This window comes from Saccopteryx bilineata, chromosome 4 (assembly GCF_036850765.1).
Source record: "Saccopteryx bilineata isolate mSacBil1 chromosome 4, mSacBil1_pri_phased_curated, whole genome shotgun sequence".
Taxonomy (NCBI): Eukaryota; Metazoa; Chordata; class Mammalia; order Chiroptera; family Emballonuridae; genus Saccopteryx; species Saccopteryx bilineata.
In genome coordinates, this window is record NC_089493.1 from 52,125,374 (window position 1) to 52,147,648 (window position 22,275).

Sequence of the window (22,275 nt, forward strand, 5' to 3'; positions counted from 1 at the left end):
AGGGAGGCAGTCAGACTCCCGCATGCACCCGACCGGGATCCACCTGGCATGTCCACCAGGGGGCGATGCTCTGCCCATCCAGGGCGTCGCTCTGTCGAGAGAGCCACTCTAGCGCCTGGGGCAGAGGCCAAGGAGCCATCCCCAGCACCCAGGCCATCTTTTGCTCCAATGGAGCCTTGGCTGTGGGAGGAGAAGAGAGAGACAGAGAAGAAGGAGAGGGGGAGGGGTGGAGAAGCAGATGGGCGCCTCTCCTGTGTGCCCTGGCCGGGAATCGAACCCGGGACTTCCGCACACCAGGCCGACGCTCTACCACTGAGCCAACCGGCCAGGGCCAAGATGCAGACCTTTTAAAGTGACAGATCTTTTACTTACTGCTTAAAAAAACATTTGGGATCTATTTTTCCCTTCACTAGGTATTAACTTGTGATTAACAATGTGCCTATCATAGCAATAAAAAAACACTGAATAATAGACACTTCTGTTTATACCAAAGGCTTATTAAATTTTAATTTAGATATACACTGTTAACTTTCTTATATATAAATAAAATACTTCCCTAAAGATAAAAAGTAAATCTCATTGAGCTCCCTTGGTGAATACCTTTTATATATTGGAAACAGAGATAGGGAGATCTTGCAAATGAGAGTACCAGAGGGGGACTCGGAGAGAACTATTCATTTATTCATTTAATACATATTTATTGTGAATCTATTATATGCTAGACATGGTGGTAGATGCTGAGTATAGAGCAATGAATAAGAAGGAATTATTATATTTCTGTAGGCCTTGGTTTTCTACTCTCGGAAATAAATATATTCATTTTTGATGCTTATATATCACTTTATGATGATGAAAATGCTCACTGACTTTTAAAAATAATGCTAATTCAATTCAGATTCCACTCACAGTTTGAGAACCTGCTGAGGGCTCGGGTGACAGCTTTCCATGTGATTATGCCACTTGATTTAATAAGAGCAGCACCTTATATCTGCTCAGCCTCTCAGAACATCCTGTGGGAAGGAGGGCAGGGATTCACCATTTGTCAATGAAAAAAACGGGCTCAGAGAGGTCCAGTGGGTTGTCTGAAGATCACAACTGGTGAGTGGAAAGACTGGGGCCAGAGCCCATTACCCATCCTGGTGAAACTATAGTATTTTCAACTATCTCCTTTTTTTTTTTTTTTCTATTCTAGGCTGATATATTTGTATTCAGGAACTCTTAAAAACAGTTTTCAGAATATATGGGATATTTTGCAATATACCTGGTAGGGGGTGGTCTCCATTTTTGTCTTTCATCACAATACATACTTTGTAACAAGTCTCATTTCCTTTTGTATCAGGAAGGAGCATCATGGCTACTCACCTAATGCCATTTTTTACCTAAATTCTTTTCTTAAAGATTTCCTTTCCCTTTCCCCTTTCCTTCCTCCCTCCCTCCTTCCCTCCTTTCTTTCCTTCCCTCCTTCCTTCCTCCCTCCTTCCCTCCCTTTCCTTTCCTTTCCTTTCCTTTCCTTTCCTTTCCTTTCCTTTCCTTTCCTTTCCTTTCCTTTTCTTTTCTCTCTCCCTCTTTCTTTCTTTCTTTCTTTCTTTCTTTCTTTCTTTCTTTCTTTCTTTCTTTCTTTCTCTCTTTATTTCTTTCTCTCTTTCTTTCTTTCTTTCTTTCTCTCTTTCTCTCTTTCTTTCTTTCTAAACAAGGTAATAGCCTCAATGCTTGTAACAGGGATAGTTACTTCAAAAGTTCACAACTATCTAAAAACAAAGATGTTTTTAATCTGAGAATTTCAACAGAAAGCCTCTTTGCCAATCCATTTGTTTAGTGACTTTTATATAAAGAAAAGGAACTTGGGGACGATATATAAATGCATATTTACTTGAGATAAATCAGATACAATGTTGGTAAGACTTAGATCACCATTGTACCCTCAGATGATTTGTTCTTTTCCACCAATATCCTTCACAGCATCGTTCCCTCTTACCCTCCTTTAAATCCTAGTTATCTTTCAGCTCAAATCCCACCAACTCTGTATAAACCTTTCTTGAGTGTTCCAAACAGAAGGTAATTAAACTAACATTACCTTTTTGATGTCTTTTTATTGTTCTATGTTATTGTCACTTAAGTTTTTTCTTGTAATTCACTTTTTAAGCCTGTCTCCCCAAATAGACTGTGAGCTCCCTAAGGGGAGGCACCTCCACATCTTTTGCATTGTTGCAGCCTCTTCAGCACCTACCCATAATGGCTTGTACATATAGATGTTCAATAAACACTTGTTCTTTCTGTTAGAATTTCTCAGAAGTGAACAAGTAAGCTCAACAGATCTGGATCTTCCAGAATTTTCTAAAGTCCATCAATCAACTGGCTTTCATGTGACTATCATTGTGTTAGACATCATGAAGAGGTGAAAAATAAATTTTCAGGCCCAGTGCTTTCTAGAGGATTTAGAAATCTCCTGGGGACAATAGTTATGCCTAAGAACCAGTACGAGGATAAAACAATTGGGTGCATGTGTTTCAAATGAAATTGGATGACAGATGTGAAATGATCTTCCTCACGACAGGGAACATGTCTCATTTCATCTCTGTCCCCCCAGCATCTAGCATGGGGTGAAGTAGGCCCTTGGACAGTATTTGTTCAATGAACATGTCAGCACTCCGCAAGGCCTTTGGTAGCTGCACATGGCCCTCCTGGAACCCACTTGATATGGCCATCCAGGACACATTGGGGTTTGAAATAGATGTTCAGCTCTTTGCTTAAGGATTGGATCCCTTCACAGTGACATGGGGCAAGGCCTCTCCCCTCATCTCATGTGGGAAGTCAGGTCTCCAATATGGCTACCTTGGAGTTCCATGTATCTGCATAGCGTTTCCCCATCCCTGCGGTCCTGGGATCTTTGACATAAGTACACAGCAGGAGTGGTTTTGTGCTGTGCTCCTACCAGCTCCATTTCCCAGGACTGGCTCTCCTCTTATTCTCAAGCAACCCTGGGTTCTGCCTGATGAGCCCCCAAATTTAAACCCTACATTTACAAAACAACTTCTTCATTCTGCCACCCTAGAACTTCACTCTCACCTCCTCAAGGCTGGATAGGATTTTCCATACTCTTGTCTGGAGCTGACTCATAATTGTGGGCCCGTCCTTGGTGCACTGCCATTATTTTGTTTACCTTTCCTTGGATCCTGGCCCCCTCTCCTGTCACCATGCCAGCATGGTTGGTTACGGGGCCCCGCTGGGGGCAGAGAGCAAGAATTTGAGATGGATGCAGTCACCTCAGTTTTTTGCGTCCCATGTCTACTGCAAGACATGTTTATATGGGAGTAAGGTCATGCATGTGAAAGTGCTTTGTAAGCCAGAACAGTCGATAAAAATTTATGGTTTTCATTACTCAGGTTTTTTTTCTAATTACAAATATAATGTGTGCTTACTTCTGAAAATGCAAACACAGAAAGCACAAAAATCAAAACTCTCTGTATGAGTTTCCTAGTGCTGCTGTGACAGATTGCCATAAACTTAGTGGTTTAAAGGGTCAGATGTCCGAGTGTCACTGGGCTAAAATCACAGAGCCATCAGGGCTGTATTCTTCCTAAAGGCTCTAGTGTAGAATCTGTGTTCTTCCATTTCCAGCTTCTAGTACCTGTCTGCTTTCATTGGCTTGTGGTCAGTGCCTCCATCTTCAAAGTCAGCATGACCCTGCGACGGCATTGGCCACCTGCATAATCCAGGATGATCTTCCTGGTTCTACAGCCTTAAGTTAATCACATGTACATGCTACCATTATGGGAGCATTCACAGGGTGTTCAGGGGTTAGGATAAGGGCATCTTCTGAGTAGGGGAGTGCTGCTCTGCCTCCCACAGCCCCAGTCCTCCAATCCAGAAATAATGATTTGTAGCATCTCTTACTTCTTCAGTTTCTTTTTGCTCTGCAAATGTTTTTTCTTTTTATGAAATTATCACATTTTATATATTGTTTTATAATATGCATTTTATCCTTCCACTATTTTGTAAAGTTTCTGTCTAGCCTTTAAAATTTTGAGTTTTACTGTTTTCATAGCATTCAATTCTATTGAGCTGTCATAATTCACTTAGCAAGTTCTCTGTTACTGGAATTTAGGCTATTTGAAAAATTTTACTATCCTTAATAATGCTGTGACTAATATTTGTGCACATAAATCTTTGGGATTATTTCCTTGTGCTATTTCTAAAAGGTAGATTCTTACAATTATTAAATGTTTTTTTAAAAGATTTTATTTACTGATTCTACAGAGAGGAGACAGAAAGAGGGGTGGAGTGAGAAGTATCAATTCACAGTTGATTCACTGTAGTTGTTCACTGATGGCTTATCATATGTGCCTTGACCAGGCAGGCCCTAGGTTTTGAACTGGCGACCTCAGTTTTCCAGGTCGATGCTCTATGCACAGTTGCCACCACGGGTCAGGGTTACTATTATTAAATTCTGAATGTAAAAAGTAAATACTATGAAAATATTGTTGGAATAAATAATTTTTGAACTGGAAGGTTCTTCAGAAATCAGATAAACTAACCTACTCATTTCACAGCAGAGAAAATAGAAGTTGAGAGAAAGAAAGCGACAAGTTCAGGGTAATATGGCACTGTAGAAAAAAAGCTAGAGCTGCCTGTTTGAAACTCTAAAATAACAGAGAGCACCACAAACAAACTTGAAACACAAATGACAGGGCTTGGTATCCAAGCACAGGAGACGCAGGGGCGGGCACTGCTGCAGCAGGTGAAGGAGACGGCAGGATTGGCTGGGAGACTGACTGGTTCTATGGAACAAATAAATCAATTGATTGAGCAAATAAGGAAATATATTGAGGAGAAAGAGATTTAGGTTTATCATTATTTGGAGAAGGTATTTATTTTTAAGTATGGAAAAAGGGGAAGTTCAGAATCTTGAGGTGTTAGATTGGAATGAGAGATATTGGCAGGAATGCGTGGATTTAAAAATATGTACACTGCTCGAGGCTTGTCAAATTAAGATTGCACAATTTTTAAAGCGATACTATTAGGTAACTAGACTAATAAAAGTGAAGGATGAATAAAGTGGATGAAATAAATAGAAAAGATATATATGTACCGACAGATATAGAAATAGTCAAAGAAGCATAAATATATATGTACGCTTGTTTGTATTGTACGTATATAATATATACGTTTCTTGTCATGTCCATGCAGAGAGAGCAGAAGCAATGACGCTCTAGTAACAACGAGAGTACTGACAGCTCTGATCTTAATAGTATCTTCCCCTGCAAGGACCCAAGGCTCTTGGGTTGATCCTAGGCCTGGGTTGGGAAAAATGTGAGATGAACCTGAAACTTCTCATTGTGCTAGAAAGTGAGACTGTTCAAAGAATAATGGAAATACATCAAAAGAACACAAGAAGCGCCCTGAAGGGTCTCCACTAGCCAAATCTGGGACAATTCGAACATCAAAATAGTGAGTTTGTAATATAATTGATGAAAGAGGATAGAAACTTATGAGTTCAAACTGGTATAAATACATATACACGTACAAACATGCATCCATCCATCCATCCATGTATACTTACATACACACAGACATACCAACACAAATGAAAACTGGAGAAGAAAAAACTCTTCCTTGCAGGACATTGCCGATGAATAAATGTAGACAGAATGATGGAAATAGAAAATTGCCATAAACAAATAGGACTACATCAAACTAAAACGTTTTTCCACAGCAAAGGAAACAATCAACAAAATGAAAAGACAACCCACTGAATAGGAAAACATTCAGTGATGCATCTGATGAGGGGTTAATATCCAAAATTTATAAAGAGCTTATACAACTCAACACGAAGAAAATAAAAGTTCCAATTAAAAACAGGCAAAGGGGCCCTGGCCGGTTGGCTCAGCGGTAGAGCGTCGGCCTAGCGTGCGGAGGACCCGGGTTCGATTCCCGGCCAGGGCACATAGGAGAAGCGCCCGTTTGCTTCTCCACCCCTCCGCCGCGCTTTCCTCTCTGTCTCTCTCTTCCCCTCCCGCAGCCAAGGCTCCATTGGAGCAAAGATGGCCCGGGCGCTGGGCATGGCTCTGTGGCCTCTGCCTCAGGTGCTAGAGTGGCTCTGGTCGCAATATGGCGACGCCCAGGATGGGCAGAGCATCGCCCCCTGGGGGGCAGAGCACCGCCCCTGGTGGGCGTGCCGGGTGGATCCCAGTCGGGCGCATGTGGGAGTCTGTCTGACTGTCTCTCCCTGTTTCCAGCTTCAGAAAAATGAAAAAAAAAAAACAAAAACAGGCAAAGGACTCCGATAGACATTTCTCCAAAGAGGACATCAGATGGCCAACAGACATATAAAAAGATGCTCAACATCACTAATTATCAGAGAAATGAAAATTAAAACTATGAGATATCACCTCACACCTGTTGATTTATCATTAATAAATCAACGAACAAGTGTTGGCGAGGATGTGGAGAAAAGGGAACCCTCCTGCACTGCGGGTGGGAATGCAGACTGGTGCTGCCACTGTGGAAAACAGTATGGAGATTCCTCAAAAAATTAAAAATGGGGCCTGACCTGTCGTGGCGCAGTAGGTAAAAGCGTTGACCTAGAATGCTAAGGTTGCCGGTTCAAAATCCCGGGCTTGCCTAGTCAAGGCACACATGGGAGTTGATGCTTTCTGCTCCTCGCTATTTCTCTCTCTCTCTCTCTCTCTGTATCCTCTCTCTAAAATGAATAATAAAAATCTAAAAAAGAAAAGAAAAGAAAAAGGTTTTAAAAGACATTTAAAAAAAAGTTAAAAATGGGATTGCCTTATAACCCAGCAATTCTACTTTCAGGAATATAGCTGAAGAAACCTGAAACACTAATTTACAATAGCCAAAATTTTTGAAGAAACTAAATCAGTAGATGAATAGATAAAAAACTGCTACATTTACACAACGGAATACTACTTAGCCATAAAAAGAAGGAAATCTTACCTTTTGTGATAGTGTGGATGGACCTGGAGATTATTATGCTAAATAAGTCAGTCAGAGAAAGACAAATACCACATGATTTCACTTACAAGTGGAATCTAATAAACAAAGTAAAGTAACAAAACAGAAATGGACTCATAGATACTGACAGGTGTCAGAGGGGAGGGGGTTGCAGGGTTGTGTGAAAAAGGTGAAGGGGTTAAGCTAAAAAAAAACCCTCATAGACACAGACAACAGTATGTTGATTACCAGAGGGAAGGGGGTTGGGGTGAGGTAGAGAGGGTATGGGGGATAAACAGAGATGGAAGGAGACTTGAATTTGGGTGGATACATGATACAATTTACAGATGATACATTATAGAATTGTACACCTGAAACCTATATAATTTTATTAACCAGTATCACCCCAATAAATTCAATAAATATATATATAGACATATAGAGAGCTGACAAACTTCCCTCCCAATGTAGAAACACCCTTTAATATGCTCCCTGAGAACTTCCTCCAGTGTTCCTTTGAAAATTGTAACATAAATGGCCATATACTTATATATTAACAGGAAGGAATAAGAAGTGATAGCATGGTAAAATCAGAGCACCCTGGGTTAATATTTACTTATCACATCCATCAACTGATGTCTGAGCTCTTTCTCTAGAGGCCTCGGACCCACCCTCCAGCATCTGCTAGAACACCCCCCATAACTGTTCATTCATTCTTTTTTTTTTTTTTTTTTGTGGCAGAGACAGAGAGAGGGGCAGATAGGGACAGACAGATGGGAAGGGAGAGAGATGAGAAGCATCAATTCTTCGTTGTGACTCCTTAGTTGTTCATTGATTGCTTTCTTATATGTGCCTTGACTGGGGAGGGGGGGTGGGGCTAGATGTGCCTGCGCTCAAGACAGCGGTGTCGAAACTGGGTCCTTTGCTTTCTAGTTCAACACTCTAGCCACTGCACCACCGCCTGGTCAAGCTCATTTATTCTCTCAACAAACATTTACTGAACACCTACTTTGTGCCAGGGCAGAAATAGTGCTGAGAATTGAGTGTGGAGCAAAAAGAGACACAGTACATTTCCTCAGAGAGCTTATACTCTACCAAGGGAGCCAGCTTTAATCAGATAATCACATAAATAAGTTTAAAATTTAACTACAGTTTGTGGTGTGAAGAATAGGTATATGATGATATGAGAACCCAACACAGGTGATTTAGACTTTGTCAGGGAAGGCTTCCCTAAGAAAGTGTGGCTTGCACTAAAATATGATGAATAGGAATGTGGTTAACTAGGTAAAGAAGAAGAGGCAAGAGCATTTTAGGCAGAGGGGCAGCGTGTGTAAAGGCTCTGAGGCAGGAGGTGGTATGATGAATAAAAGGGGCAGAGAGGCACCAGTGTGGTTGGAAAAGAGAGAAATAGAGGGGGAAAGTCTAAGAAAAGACTGGCACATGGGGCCAGTCAAGTGAAGGGTGAAATCCTTCCCAGAGCCACAGAAGGGTGGTACACCCAGGGACAGGAGCAGCTCTGTGTTTGGAGAAGATCCCTCTCACAGCCATGTACAGTGTTCCCTGTACCAAACACGAATAAGTAAAAAACGTAAGTTAATTGTTCCCACAGTTCCATCCTCCTTAGCGCCCCAAGCATGGCAAGTTTAATCCTTTTTTTCTTTTGGCAAACATTTGGGGAGGGCGGCTTCCCCTGCTTTCCCTCCCCTACTTCCCTGCCACCGAGCTCTTCCACCAGAGGGCACTGTTTCTGTCCTCCCTTTCCCCAGGGTGGATTATTTCTGAATGCCCTTCAGTTTGTCCTTTTCTCTCTCAACCTGTGGGCCTGAAAGAGGAATATAAAACTAATGGAGGGCTCAGGAAGGCAAATGGAAAATGATTATTGAACAAACTGAAAACTGCCCCAAACATAAACTCTCACTTTGAAACCATCATCGGCCTGAAGCAGAGGGTCGTAAACCTGAGAATAATGAATATAAAACAACCAGAGTGTATTGACAGTGTTGGATGACCAGAGGATATCAGTAGAGGGAGGGCAGGAGGCCTTTTCATTCTTTAGACCAAGGTCTGGTCGCCCAACACTAAAGAGGAGGAACTGAACACTAAAAGAAAAATAAGTCCTGTGAAATAGTAGTGAATTTAGACATAATCTAGAGTCACACATGTGGACACAAAGGATCTTGCAGATGAATAAATAAAAGCATGGTGTAGAATAATATATAGAAGGTTCTGATCTATAAATATTTGATGAAACTATATATTATAGATGAGTAATCCATGTGCAGTAAAAACGTAAAGATATCTCAAGGAATCAATGTCCCAAATGTAAGACCACGGCTACCTCTGGGAGGAGGGAGGGCCACGCGGTGAGGATGGGCAAGGCTACGTAGGACTGGAGTGGGACTGGCACCACTTTATCTCTTAAGCTGCGTAGCAGCACATGCTAGTCATTATATTATTATTTAAACCTTTTAATATTTATAAATTACTTCCTGACACGTTTTTTAGAATTAAAAATTGACAACTTAAGTTGCTGATGAACCAACTACTAAGAAAAGGAACAGAAACAAGGACTCTTCTTTCTAGTGATCGGTATTCTATTTAAAAACAGGTTCTAGACAGTTTTGATCCTGGACGGCATAAAATAGCATCATGATAAGACACGGGCAGAGAATTAAGGCCCAACCAACAGAGCTATGTAGCGTGCATGAAATGTGGTCATTGAAACTCCAACTGCACCCAAACAAGAAGACCATGGTCCTATATTTACTAGTCTCACACGACTAGCATGGCCTGTGTATGTGCTAAATTTACAGTCAGTTCGTCTGGTGAGTAATGAGTTTTAGAAGCTTCCTTATATGCCCCGTGCATGGCTATGGATAGTATGGAGTCTACATATTTTAGGATTTCATGTTGCATCAAGTTGACTTACCTGCTGTTCCAGGGTACTTGGATCAATGAAGGTCACCAGGTCTATTGAAAAGTAGCCAACTATATTTCTCATTTTACAAGCATTTCCAATCTGGAGGCACAAAGACATGAGAACTTGGGGATCCACTGAGGTCTGAGGCACAGTGGTACCAGAGGAGATGAAGGGGCCGTCTGCGTGAAACTGATCCCCCGTCGACAGCACCCTGATTTCTCCGTTGGGCTCTATCAGCATGTCCACCGTCAGGTTGGTGACACTTTCTGCAGGTGGGTATGCTTCGACCACGCCTCCTGGTGGGAAAAGCATGGCGTAGTTGAAAGGATCCACTCACACAGACTGTGCCCACTTAGAGATGGAGGAGAGAGGCCCAGCTTCGGCAGATGGATTGGGGGCTCAGAACCTGCATCTACCATGTCTTGAGAGACTTTGGGCAAGTAGCTTCAATTCTCTGAACTTCCTTTCCTTCATCTGTACAGTGGGCATAATAAAATCACTGACCAGAGTGTTGTGAGCCTTAGAGGTATGGTATTTATAGTAGTCAGCCCAGTGTTTGGCATAACAGTAGGAGCCAATTGATGGTAGTTTTGTTCTGATCATAGTGGGGGAGGCACCATAAAGATCATCAAGTCTATGCTCATCTGTTATATAAATAATGGACTTAAGGCCTATTGGAAAATCCCTTAGGGCAGTGGTCCCCAACCTTTTTTGGGCCATGGACAGGTTTAATGTCAGAAAATATTTTCGTGGACCGGCCTTTATGGTGGGACGGATAAATGTATCACATGACCAAGACAAGCATCAAGAGTGAGTCTTAGACGGATGTAACAGAGGGAATCTGGTCATTTAAAAAAAATAAAAGATCATTCAGACTTAAATATAAATAAAATGGAAATAATGTAAGTTATTTATTCTTTCTCTGTGGACCGGTACCAAATGGCCCACGGACCGGTACCAGTCCGCGGCCCAGCGGTTGGGGACCACTGCCTTAGGGGGAATTAGCTGCCCATAGTTCACGGTTCATACCTTGATGACTAGTGCTCTTTCTGTTCAACTCCATTGCATTTTGAAGTTTTGATAGGCTAGGGCTTTTATCAGGTATAAGAAAGAGCACACTGACCATTATATGACAAAGGCCTCCTATAGAAAGCCAGTTGTAAATCACTTTTTAAAAATACAGAGGCAGGAGATGCTGCCATTTTTGAGGAACAGGTGTGCTCCCTCCTTGCTGATAATGAGAGCTTTATAACTTACTATATTTTACCTTTGCTCTGAACAACAAAAATCATAAAGGCAAATTTGTTCCTAATTACAGCAACAGTATTAGCCATGGCTAATTCTTCGGGCTAGCTCAGTGGTGTTTACAGAAATCACATGGCCCTGATTTTCTCTTTTTAGGCATAACATAAATGTTACTGTGTATATCCCTTTTATAGAAAAAAATTAAATATTACTTGTAAAAAATTAGATGACATAATTTAAAAGTAAAAACAGCTAATCCCTGACCAGACAGCTCAGTTGTTTAGAGTGTCATCCCAACAGGCCAAGATTGTTGGTCTGTTTCCCTACTCAGGGCACACAGAAGAATCAACCAAAGAATGCATAAATAAGTGGAACAGCAAACTGATGTTTCTCTCTCCCCTTTCCCCCTATCCAAAATAAATACATACATGCATACATACATACAGCTAAGTGTCTCCTAGACATGGTGGGCTCAGGAGCCTGAAAGGATTAAGATAAACTTGGTCTGTTATTTCACAAAACTGCAGGGAGGTGACCTCTGCCCACAGGCTTTGAGCAGCATATGTGGTTAAATCCTGAGATTTTTATCGGTTTTTAAATGCAGCCATCTGTTGTTTTATACAAAGGCACTTCACTTAAATGTCTATAAATGTAGTTGGAACGAGCCCTAAAATAAGCTGATTTTTAGAAGGAAAAGTTTTTTTTATCATTTTTGGTTGGCTTGAGATATGCTTTTCTTCAAATGCAGCCTACTAGTGTGTGCTGTATCCACATACCAGTTGTTGGGGAATCAGCAAGGTTAATGCAAGAACAACAAAATCCGCAAGAGAACCTAGCGAGTCTCTCTGAGTTAGATAACTTTGTGGTTTTAGTTGTCACCTGTATTTTGAAAGAAAGTGCTTCAGTGGAAACACATTGTCCTTTATATTTACAAGATTACTTTAGATTTTTACTTCAAAGTAGATTATTTGCATTGTCCTCTCAGCATCATGACCACATATTTTCCTTGTTAGTTTTTTCTTTTCAAAGCAATTAATTCCTTTTTTTATAATCCTATGACAATACAGAAATCAAATTTGTAGCACATTTCGTGGCCATAAGCATACCTGAGAGAGCAGAAATGAAATGAAACAGGCAACGGTGGAAAGATGGCAGGTGATAGTGGCCTTAGGCTCGGACACCCTGGAGGAGCAGCCCCAGCCAGTCAGTAAACGTTTATGTAAGTCTGATGTATACAACACATGACTTACTAGAACCGGATTTTTGAGAGGTGCTACAATTGTAGGATCTGTGTTCCCATTCACCATGTACTGGTGTGATTTTGCTTGAGTCACTTCTTAGTTTTGAGCCTGTTTCTTCCTCTACAAAATTGGTTCTTTAGTAAAGTTAGTTCTGTCTCCTATAAATGGGCATTGTGTTTACATCATGGCTGAAAGAAAAAAAGAGAGGGAGGAAGGAAGGAAGGTAGGGAGGGAGGAAAGAAAGGAGGAAGGAAGGAAAGAAAGGAAGGAGGGAGGGAGAGAGTAAGGAAAGAAAGAAAGAAAGAAAGAAAGAAAGAAAGAAAGAAAGAAAGAAAGAAAGAAAGAAAGAAAGAAGGCCTTCAAGAGAGGATAGAGATGAACAAGATGTGGCAAAGCCCAAGCTTGTGGTTATATAGCTCAGGGGAGATGAGACAATGGCTGGGAAAACCCGTTCTAAACTACAAAACTGACGTGAAAATACACAGATTAAAAAAGGTCTGCAGTCTGACCTTGGAAGATCTGGAACGTTCCTAACATCTTGTCCTGTATGGGCCAGGAAATCTTCATGGTCTTCCCCTCCTAACTTAAAAAGAATCCTTTATTCCTGATGAGTTGTTGTAGGTACCTTATTTTTTTTCCCAGTTTTGCTTGGGGTTGGCTCTTTTAGTTTTACTGTTCTGTCAGAAGCCACATATGGAAATTTGTAGACTCAAAGAAATTTAGATTTGAGAACATTGAGAGATCACACAGCATTATCTCCCCTGCCTGTGAAGATCTTTCAACATTCTTGATAGATGGCTGGCCATCCAACTCCTTGCTTAAATAATTCATTAACAGTGTTCACTAAGCCTTCCCACCCCACCTTGCCCAACCAGTGGATTCTAACAACCAACAGATCTGTCCGTTCCCATGCCTTCATACACTGAGCTAAGATGTGTTCCTCGGTAAATACACCCACTGGCTCTGGCCCAACCTCCTGGAGCAACACAAGCGTAGTCTTTTATTGGCTCTATTAGCAACAGAGTGATTTGGAGCAACTTAGTTAATCTACTGTACCACAGTTTTCCCCTTCTATAAGATGAGAGTGATTATGGTACCCACTTCATAGGATTATTAGAGGATCAAATGAATTAATATACACTGCTCACAAAAATTAGAGGATCAGGGAATGTGCAGATACTCCAGTACTTTCAGCCTTTTGTATAGTATATTTTCACCAATGAAATAAAAGTTGGTTTTGCATCTCATTTGCATAATTGAACAACTTTCTTTGACTTGTCATTTACTTTTCTGCTGTTCAATCAAATGCTTTTTTTTTAATCGCTTTATATTCATTTTGAAATATCCCCTAATTTTTGTGAGCAGTACATACATTTAGAATAATGTCTGGCACACAGCAAGCAGTGTTGGTGCTTACTATGTTATCCAAATTCCTATTAGCATTATTTTGCCATTGCTGCTGCTGTTGTTACCATATAACAGGGGTCGGGAACCTATGGCTCACAAGCCAGATGTGGCTCTTTTAATGGCTGCATCTAGCTCACAGACAAATCTTTAATAAAAAAAAATAATGTTAAAAATATAAAACATTCTCATGTATTACAATCCACTCATTTCTTACCACTCATGTTCATGGTTGCAGGTGGCTGGAGCCAATCACAGCTGTCCTCCGGGACAACACCAAATTTTTATTGGATAATGCATAATGTACACGGGTCATTGTATGGCTCTTACGGAATTACATTTAAAAATATGTGGTGTTCATGGCTCTCTCAGCCAAAAAAGGTTCCCGACCCCTGCCATATAATATTATTATAATATTTTGTATTGATGTTAATATAGTATTATTATCACCTGAGAGTGATGAATAGCGTGGACAATTTCTGCAGTCTGTTATGCTATCCTCATCATTCATGTGGGTAAGCATATAAGAATATCTTCCTTGCACTGTAACGTTATAGAGTAAGGGGCACTGTACAGGTGTCCCAGGGTAAACACTCCCACGGGGACCTCTGCCACTGGGGAAAAACATTATTCACTCCATTTATTCCTTCATTCATACACCTCCCAAAGTCTTAGAAAATGAGGATGTGTCAGGAGGAGGAGGGTAAAAGGAATGGAGGCTGCTTTTTTGTTCCAGGACTGTGTAGATGATCCTTCTTTAAAAATTCTACCTTCAGAACTGGAGGTGAGACCATTTCTACCCTCCCAGAAAACGGAAGATGAAACTAATATTTATTAAAGACCTATTTGGGGTCAAGGTCTGTGGAAGAAACTTTCACATTTGTGTTTCATTGAATCCTCCCAGCAACTCTGGGAAGTAGGTGAATGGCGAAATTGGGCCTCCGAGGGTCATGGATGAGCTCCAGATCCCAGTCCTTGATTTAAAGCCCACATCTCAGGAAGTCGTGGTGCAGGGACAGGGACTGAAGCCGGAGCTGTGCGCACCACGCTTGGTGCGCTCTATTTACTTAAGAAGCCCAGCGCAAGATAAATATTTAGGCAACGTTTCAAAGAGAAAAAGAGTCTGCTGCAGGAGCACTTTCCTAAACCAACACAAGAGATGCAAGGTGTGTCAATCGGCCCCAGTTGACCCAAAACTAGAATTCAAGGTTGTGGAAATGGCTGCTCCCTAGAAACTTTGCAGTCTTATTTACCTTGACTGAGGAATGTGCGGAGGAATTTCCTCCACGTGGGGAAGCGTTTCTCATTGACTGGCTGAGCGTGCTGTGCTAAAATGCCCGCCAGCTCCTCGGAGATCTTCACCAAAGCCGGCTCCTGCAGAAACAAATTAAATAGAACCACAAGCAATTTTACTACAGAAATGAAAACTGCTTGTGGAGTGATTAAAAACCAGGCCTCCAACAGGCAAAATAAAAAATATGTGGTTACTGTTTACCCAGAGTCAGAAAGCCATTTTGAAAAGTTTCTCTATTTTCCAGCCACCTCAGTTTTCATATTTCAAAGTGATTTGCTTCCCCACGTAGTGCCGCTCATGGCGCCTGATGTCTCTGAAAGGCGGCCTGGGCCAGAGCTCCGGGCAGGCCCGGTTCCAGACCCACAGCGGCCGACCGGACCGGCTGAGTGTCCTTGGGCAATGTGCCTCCCCACTCGGGGCTTCAGTTTCCCTTTCTGTAAAGTCAGATCCTTTAGAGCGTAATGTTTTTCATTCTATGACCCTACCAGGGCTAATCTGGGGGAAATTCTGGAGTAGGGAGTGTGTTTTTCGGGCACCTCCATCTCTTTAAGCTGTGCCCTTACCCCTCTGCATATCCGTGCAGTCAAAGCCTTAAACCTTGGGCTGACTCTAATTGTGGGGGTTAGGTGGGGGCAGGTTGGAAGTGTGAGATGAAGAGTGGGGCTGGCCTCAGTTCCCCGACATTCCCCACAGATCACAGCCTCATTTAACTAGACCTGAGACTGGCCTCATATCTTCATTAAACAACCTCAAACTGCAGAGCCTCCTGTCAAAATGAAAACAGTGGAAAACCCTCTGATGAATAATAGGAAGCAGAGGCATATTTATCTGGGGGAGGGGGGGTGCCCTGGGCCCCGACTTCTGAAGGGCCCTGCAAAACCCCAACTTAACACTTTTTTCTAATGTAAGGGGCCCAATATTTTCTTCTGCGCCCAGGGCCTCAACCGACCTTAACCCACCTCTGATAGGAAGCTTGGCTTTTTGATATAAAAAGCCTGGCTCTGCCAGAACAATTTTTTGTTGTTGTTAATCTTAGACTATCTAAAAATTTTCAGATGAAAGACACCTTTTCAGATTTTATTTCTGCCAGAAGTAGGGCAGGGCCATAGATACAAAACCACTTAATGTGCAGTGTTCGTATTTAAAATATAGGACACTGGCAAGAAGAACTCAAGTTTGCCTTGGGCTGCTGGGAACCTCTAAAACTATGAGAGAATGCTCAGTAATTTGGGGAACTGGAAAAGAATCAGCTTTGGTGAGTGGGGCTAGAAGGCATTTTAGAAATAATCTTTAAACCTGTTTATTTCCAAGTTCCCTGACATTAGAAAATGATTGTCCTTCCCCCTCCTCCCAGGTTCTTGGAACACCTGGTTCATTCTGGGTCCAGTGCCCTTTGAAAATCTACTTTAGAAAACAAGCATCTGAGAATATACACATTCATATACTCTAGGCCAGTGGTAGTCAACCTTTTTATACGTACCGCCCACTTTTGTATCTCTGTTAGTAGTAAAATTTTCTAACTGCCCACCGGTTCCACAGTAATGGTGATTTATAAAGTAGGGAAGTAACTTTACTTTATAAAATTTATAAAGCAGAGTTACAGCAAGTTAAAGCATATAATAATAATTACTTACTAAGTACTTTATGTCGGATTTTTGCTAAGTGTGGCAGAATAAATCTTTATAAAACAACTTACTATAGTTAAATCTATCCTTTTATTTATACTTTGGTTGCTCCACTACCGCCCACCATGAAAGCTGGAACGCCCACTAGTGGGTGGTAGGGACGAGGTTGACTACCACTGCTCTAGGCAGTATACAGAACATATGTATATTTATATATATACTTCCACCCTTCTTGGGAAAACTGAGTGACAAGGGAGGAAGCCATGCAGGCAAGGCCCTCTCCAAAGACAGTGGAGACTTCTTTTTTGCTCTGCTTTCTGCCCTGCTTCTGAAAGGTCTTGAACCATCTACCCACTGATGTTATGTGGTCATTCACAAAACATCAAAGAGGAGTAATTCATTTGGACCTAGGCAGGTCCAAATAATCTGAATAATTTCTGAAACATCCAGAAAATTCTGGTGGGAGAATCTTCTTAGTTTGCTTAGGAAGTGTTTGACATACAAAACAAAAATATCAGAAGGGGAGAGTGCCCCAACCCACATGTGGGCAGGATGCCACCCCACACAGTGCAGGAAGGTCTGGTAAGGGCAGGGGAAGCCAGCTCAGGCAGCCAGCCTCTGCTTTTGGAGGTGGAGACAAGGAAATTTTGTATCTTGCACAACATACACACGTTTGTTCTGCTCTTACTATATATTCGTCATCTCCCCAAAGCCCTGCAAATAAGTCATAAATAAGCGCACAAGACATGCAGTTCCAACCACCTCCCTCTGTGTTGCTTCTTTGAGCCCTGTCCTCCAAACCAATCTTTCTTATTATTCTACACTTGTTTCCATTAAAATCATTCTTCTCTATTGAAGAGACCGACTGTCTGTGATTCATGAAGTGCTCCAGATTGGGGCCAAGAAGTGTAGCTGTGATTCCCACCCTTCTCGGGAAAACCGAGTGACACAGGGCAGCCGTGCAGGCCAGGTCCTCTCCCAGGACAGTAGAGGCTTCCTTTTTGCTTTGCTTTCTGCCCTGTTTCTGAAAGATGTTGAACCATATACTTACTGGTTTTATGTAGTCATTCATATCAAGACATCAAAGAGAAATCATTCATTTATTCATTCATCCATCCACACACATATCAAAAATTATAGGGACTTGGAATATTAAAAGCATAGAGACCGACAGTCGAATGGTGGTTGTCAGGGCTGGGGGTGTGGGGAAAGGGGGGTTCATGTTTACTGAGTAGAGCAGGCATCCCCAAACATTTTACACAGGGGGCCAGTTCACTGTCCCTCAGACCGTTGGAGGGCCATACTATAAAAAAAACTATGAACAAATCCCTATGCACACTACACATACCTTATTTTAAAGTAAAAAAACAAAACGGGAACAAATACAATATTTAAAATAAAGAACAAGTAAATTTAAATCAACAAACTGACCAGTATTTTTTTTTTTTTTTGCATTTTTTTTTCCTGAAGCTGGAAACGGGGAGGCAGTCAGACAGACTCCCACATGCGTCCGACCGGGATCCACCCGGCACACCCACCAGGGGGCGATGCTCTGCCCATCCGGGGGGTCGCTCTGTTGCGACCAGAGCCAGTCTAGCGCCTGAGGCAGAGGCCACAGAGCCATCCTCAGTGCCCGGGCCATCTTTGCTCCAATGGAGCCTTGGCTGCTGGAGGGGAAGAGAGAGACAGAGAGGAAGGAGGGGGGAGGGGTGGAGAAGCAGATGGGCGCTTCTCCTGTGTGCCCTGGCCGGAATCAAACCCAGGACCTCCGCATGCCAGGCCGACGCTCTACCACTGAGCCAACCGGCCAGGACCAAACTGACCAGTATTTCAATGGGAACTATGAGCTTGCTTTTGGCTAATGAGATGGTCAATGTGCTCCTCTCACTGACCACCGATGAAAGAGGTGCCCCTCCCGGAAGTGCAGTGGAGGCTGGATAAATGGCCTCAGGGGGCTGCATGTGGCCCGCAGGGTCATAGTTTGGGGACCCCTGGGGTAGAGTTTCAGTCTTACAAGATGAAAAGAGTTATGGAAAGGATGGAGGTGATAGTTGCACAGCCTTTGAACATGTTTAATACCACCCAATGGTATTAAACACTTAAAAGTGGTTAAGATGAGAAATCTTATGCCATGTGTGCTTTAGCACAATAAAAAGAATTGGGAAAGGCCCTGGCCGGTTGGCTCAGCGGTAGAGCGTCAGCCTGGCATGCGGGGGACCCGGGTTTGATTCCCAGCCAGGGCACATAGGAGAAGCGCCCATTTGCTTCTCCACCCCTCCGCCGCGCTTTCCTCTCTGTCTCTCTTCCCCTCCCGCAGCCAAGGCTCCATTGGAGCAAAGATGGCCCAGGCGCTGGGGATGGCTCTGTGGCCTCTGCCTCAGGCGCTAGAGTGGCTCTGGTCGCAACATGGCGACGCCCAGGATGGGCAGAGCATCGCCCCCTGGTGGGCAGAGCGTCGCCCCTGGTGGGCGTGCCGGGTTGATCCCGGTCGGGCGCATGCGGGAGTCTGTCTGACTGTCTCTCCTGGTTTCCAGCTTCAGAAAAATACAAAAAAAAAAGAATACCTAAAAAAAAAAAAAAAAAAAGAATTGGGAAAAATGACAGAATGTCAGGCCTTTAAGTTACTGAACTAAGGGAAATAGTATTGATGTATTTGAGAGGTGGAGATGGAGAGGACGCGGTACAGGGTAGGTGAAAGCCCTGCAACCTAGATCCTGAGCCTGGATCTCCATCAACTTGAGGGTCAAGCCGCCACTCCTCAGCAGGACGCGTGGGGAAGGGCGGCTGTGACCTTGCCTCTGATTCCGAATGGAGCCTCACTCATCCCCTCTCCAGCTCCCAGCCTCGTCCCTCCTGCCCTGGCTCCACAGCAAGTTCTGCCCTCCTTCCTCCTCTTCCTCCCCTGGCTGACTCCTTCTGACCCTTTGTGAGTTAGTTCTGGTCATGCCTCCTCCAGGAAGCCTTCTCTGCCACCCCAGCCGGGTATCCTTTCTCTGTGCTCTTCAGTTCTTTAATGGTGAGGCTGATAGCTTTGAGGTCAGTCTCCCCAGTGTGTGGCGCAGGGAGCACTAGACATTTGTGGGATGCCTTGTGGCGGCAGTAAACATAGGGGCCCAGCCCCAAAGAGCTGAACTACAGAACAAGAGACAATGCAAAGCAGACTACCTCCATGCTGCTCAGGAACCAAAACCTGGGTGATGACCACTTAAGAACCACTAATTCTTCCCGGGTGGATATTATGGGATTCTCCACCACTGGTGGACATTGGGAAGATAAATGAGGTGACATTTATGAAGTGTCACCTCAGATGCAATATGCTATGTGAAGGCCAATCATTAACTCATAAGGCTGCAGCGTGTGTGAGGCATCTGGACCCTGTGCCAGGCTGCCACCGCCACCTCTGCTTACAAAGCCAGCCATTCGGCTTGTGCCGTGCATAAAGCCACAGCGAGGGGTGCATTTCCTGGGATAAAGCGTGCTGCAGGAACGAGAGGATGACTGTGTCCTGTCATGAGAAGTACCGTGCCGAAGGTACAGGAGGGGTGATGTTCCAACAGTAGATGTTGGGACACACAGAGGCAGCTTGGGACCATGATTACTCCTCTAAGAAGAAAACATGGAGACAAATAATAGGAAGGATATTAACTGTTTTTACTTATTTCGTTAATTTAAAAGTACGTGATAGGAAATAGAAAGATTCTACTAAGAGTGGCCTTAATATCAATGAAGAGAGAATTATCCTTCTATCCCTACCAAAAACAATGTATACAGCAGGACCTGCAACTCGTATTCAAGAAAGGGCAGCAAAATGACATTCTGTGTAAGAGTTTCAATTTAACTCACCTCCCTTGGGTGTGTCCCCACCCCCCCCCCCCCCCCCCCCCCCCCCCCCCCTCCTATTCCTAAAACAATCCTCAACGCACAGTGTCTGCTGGGGACTCAGCAGCCGCTTGTGAACTGCTGGGCGAGGCCAGAGCCCAGGTTCAGGTCCAGGGGCCTCCATCAGGGCAGCGGCAGCGGCACGGCAAACTGAGAGCACTTCTTTCCTAGGAGCAGGGGGGCTTAGTGGCCACAGAGGGCCCACTGATGTCAGATGTGAGTTCTTGGTTTTGGCGGCAATTTCTGTTCTCCAGTGATTATCATTCTACATAGCACAAACCTAACTACTACCTCTTTAAGGATGGATGCTGGTAAGGGAAGATCTAAAGCTATTTCAGTTCATTCTGTTCGGAATGAACTTAAGCACACACAGATATATATATATATATATATATATATATATGCACACACAAAGACATGACATGCCAGACAGACCCCTAAATTTATGTGAACCACCAAACAGTATTTGTAAAATATTTTCTCTTGTCACAGCAGGCTCATATTCATGATCTCATTCATTCCTTCCAGTAATTCTCTGAGGTCAGCCAGCACGGTGCTGTCCCTGGCTTTACAAATGGGACGTGGAGGCACCTAAATGTGGATAGAGGTTTGTGTCAGATCACCTGGCTGATTTATAACATGTGACTCAAAACAGAAAACAATAGAGATGGGGGAAAACATTGCTAGTTTGTTTGCTTTTTTGCTTTTTTCACCCTCCCAGTGTGTGTGTGTGTGTGTGTGTGTGTGTGTGTGTAGTTCTGTTATAGTCCAGCATCTGGGGAACATGTTCTCTATTGTACAAACTTGGAAGTCAGTGATTGGAAAGTTTCTTTTCACTGGGTCACATCAGAGAGACAGACCACTGAGTGGGTGTTTAGAGCCTGTCACCCACAGGGAGCAGATCACTGAGACCTAATGACTCTGGAGCTGTGGAAAGTATACCTTGCAGATAAACAAATGTTAGAAAATAGACTTTACTTTTTGAAAAAAAGTCAGACTTCCAGATTTTCAGTCAGTCGTGGGTGCACTGGCTCTGGAGATCACATAGCTGCTGGCTTTCGTGGAGCTGGTAACCCGAGTGCCACTCCCATCCAGGAGAAACTGTCCCCACCCGCACTTCTGCCCAGCCTTGTCACCCTTTGTCTGGTACCCACATTTGTCCCTCAGGGTGCGACAGTAGTCCTCACCTTGCAGGGGTCTAGGAAGCATGGACCTTACCTCTCAGCTCTCTCTCTTTTTCTATCAAGAAAGTGTAAATTTGAAGGAAGAGATATTTGACTGAAGGAAATTCAGGACTTCTCAGGGGAACCTGCTAGCATATCTAATTTAATACTGACTAAAGCTACTTCAAACCCCAGAGAGTTAACTTTATCAGGTAAATTCTCTCTGAGTATGTGTGTGTGTGTGTGTGTGGGGGGGAGATGGGAGAGGAGGAAGAAGGAATACAAATTAGAATGCTCTAAATATCAGTCCTACCGAAATTCATTTTATGTTAGAAGCTTTTCTGCTGGCTCTGCAGTGGTGAGTAAAGCAAAATAACTTCTTGGCTAATCACCTCCAGTCTCCCACAACAGACAATGTTTGGTGATGTTCAAAAGAGAAACCAAGGGACCGACCTAGATGGTCCTGCCTCACTGGCGTTCCTCATCTCCCTAAGTGGAGGAACGGAGAGTGGCATAAGGCCAAAGGCCAAGATAGTGACCTGGAAAACTAAGC

General features: G+C 43.2%; 1 protein-coding gene and 1 non-coding gene across 2 annotated transcripts in view; both read right to left on the minus strand.

The window, feature by feature from the left end:
* Positions 1-22,275, minus strand: part of LOC136334560 (IQ domain-containing protein H-like) — a 132,810-nt gene that overhangs the window by 51,609 nt on the left and 58,926 nt on the right. The window contains exons 8-9 of the mRNA XM_066274898.1: positions 15,015-15,135; positions 9,881-10,167 (exon numbers count right to left, since the gene is read on the minus strand). Coding sequence (XP_066130995.1) covers positions 9,881-10,167; positions 15,015-15,135 — 408 coding nt within the window. The remainder of the gene's footprint in view (positions 1-9,880; positions 10,168-15,014; positions 15,136-22,275) is intronic.
* TRNAT-GGU (transfer RNA threonine (anticodon GGU)) lies at positions 257-332 on the minus strand. Its single transcript has one exon. It is a non-coding gene; the product is annotated as a tRNA-Thr (tRNA).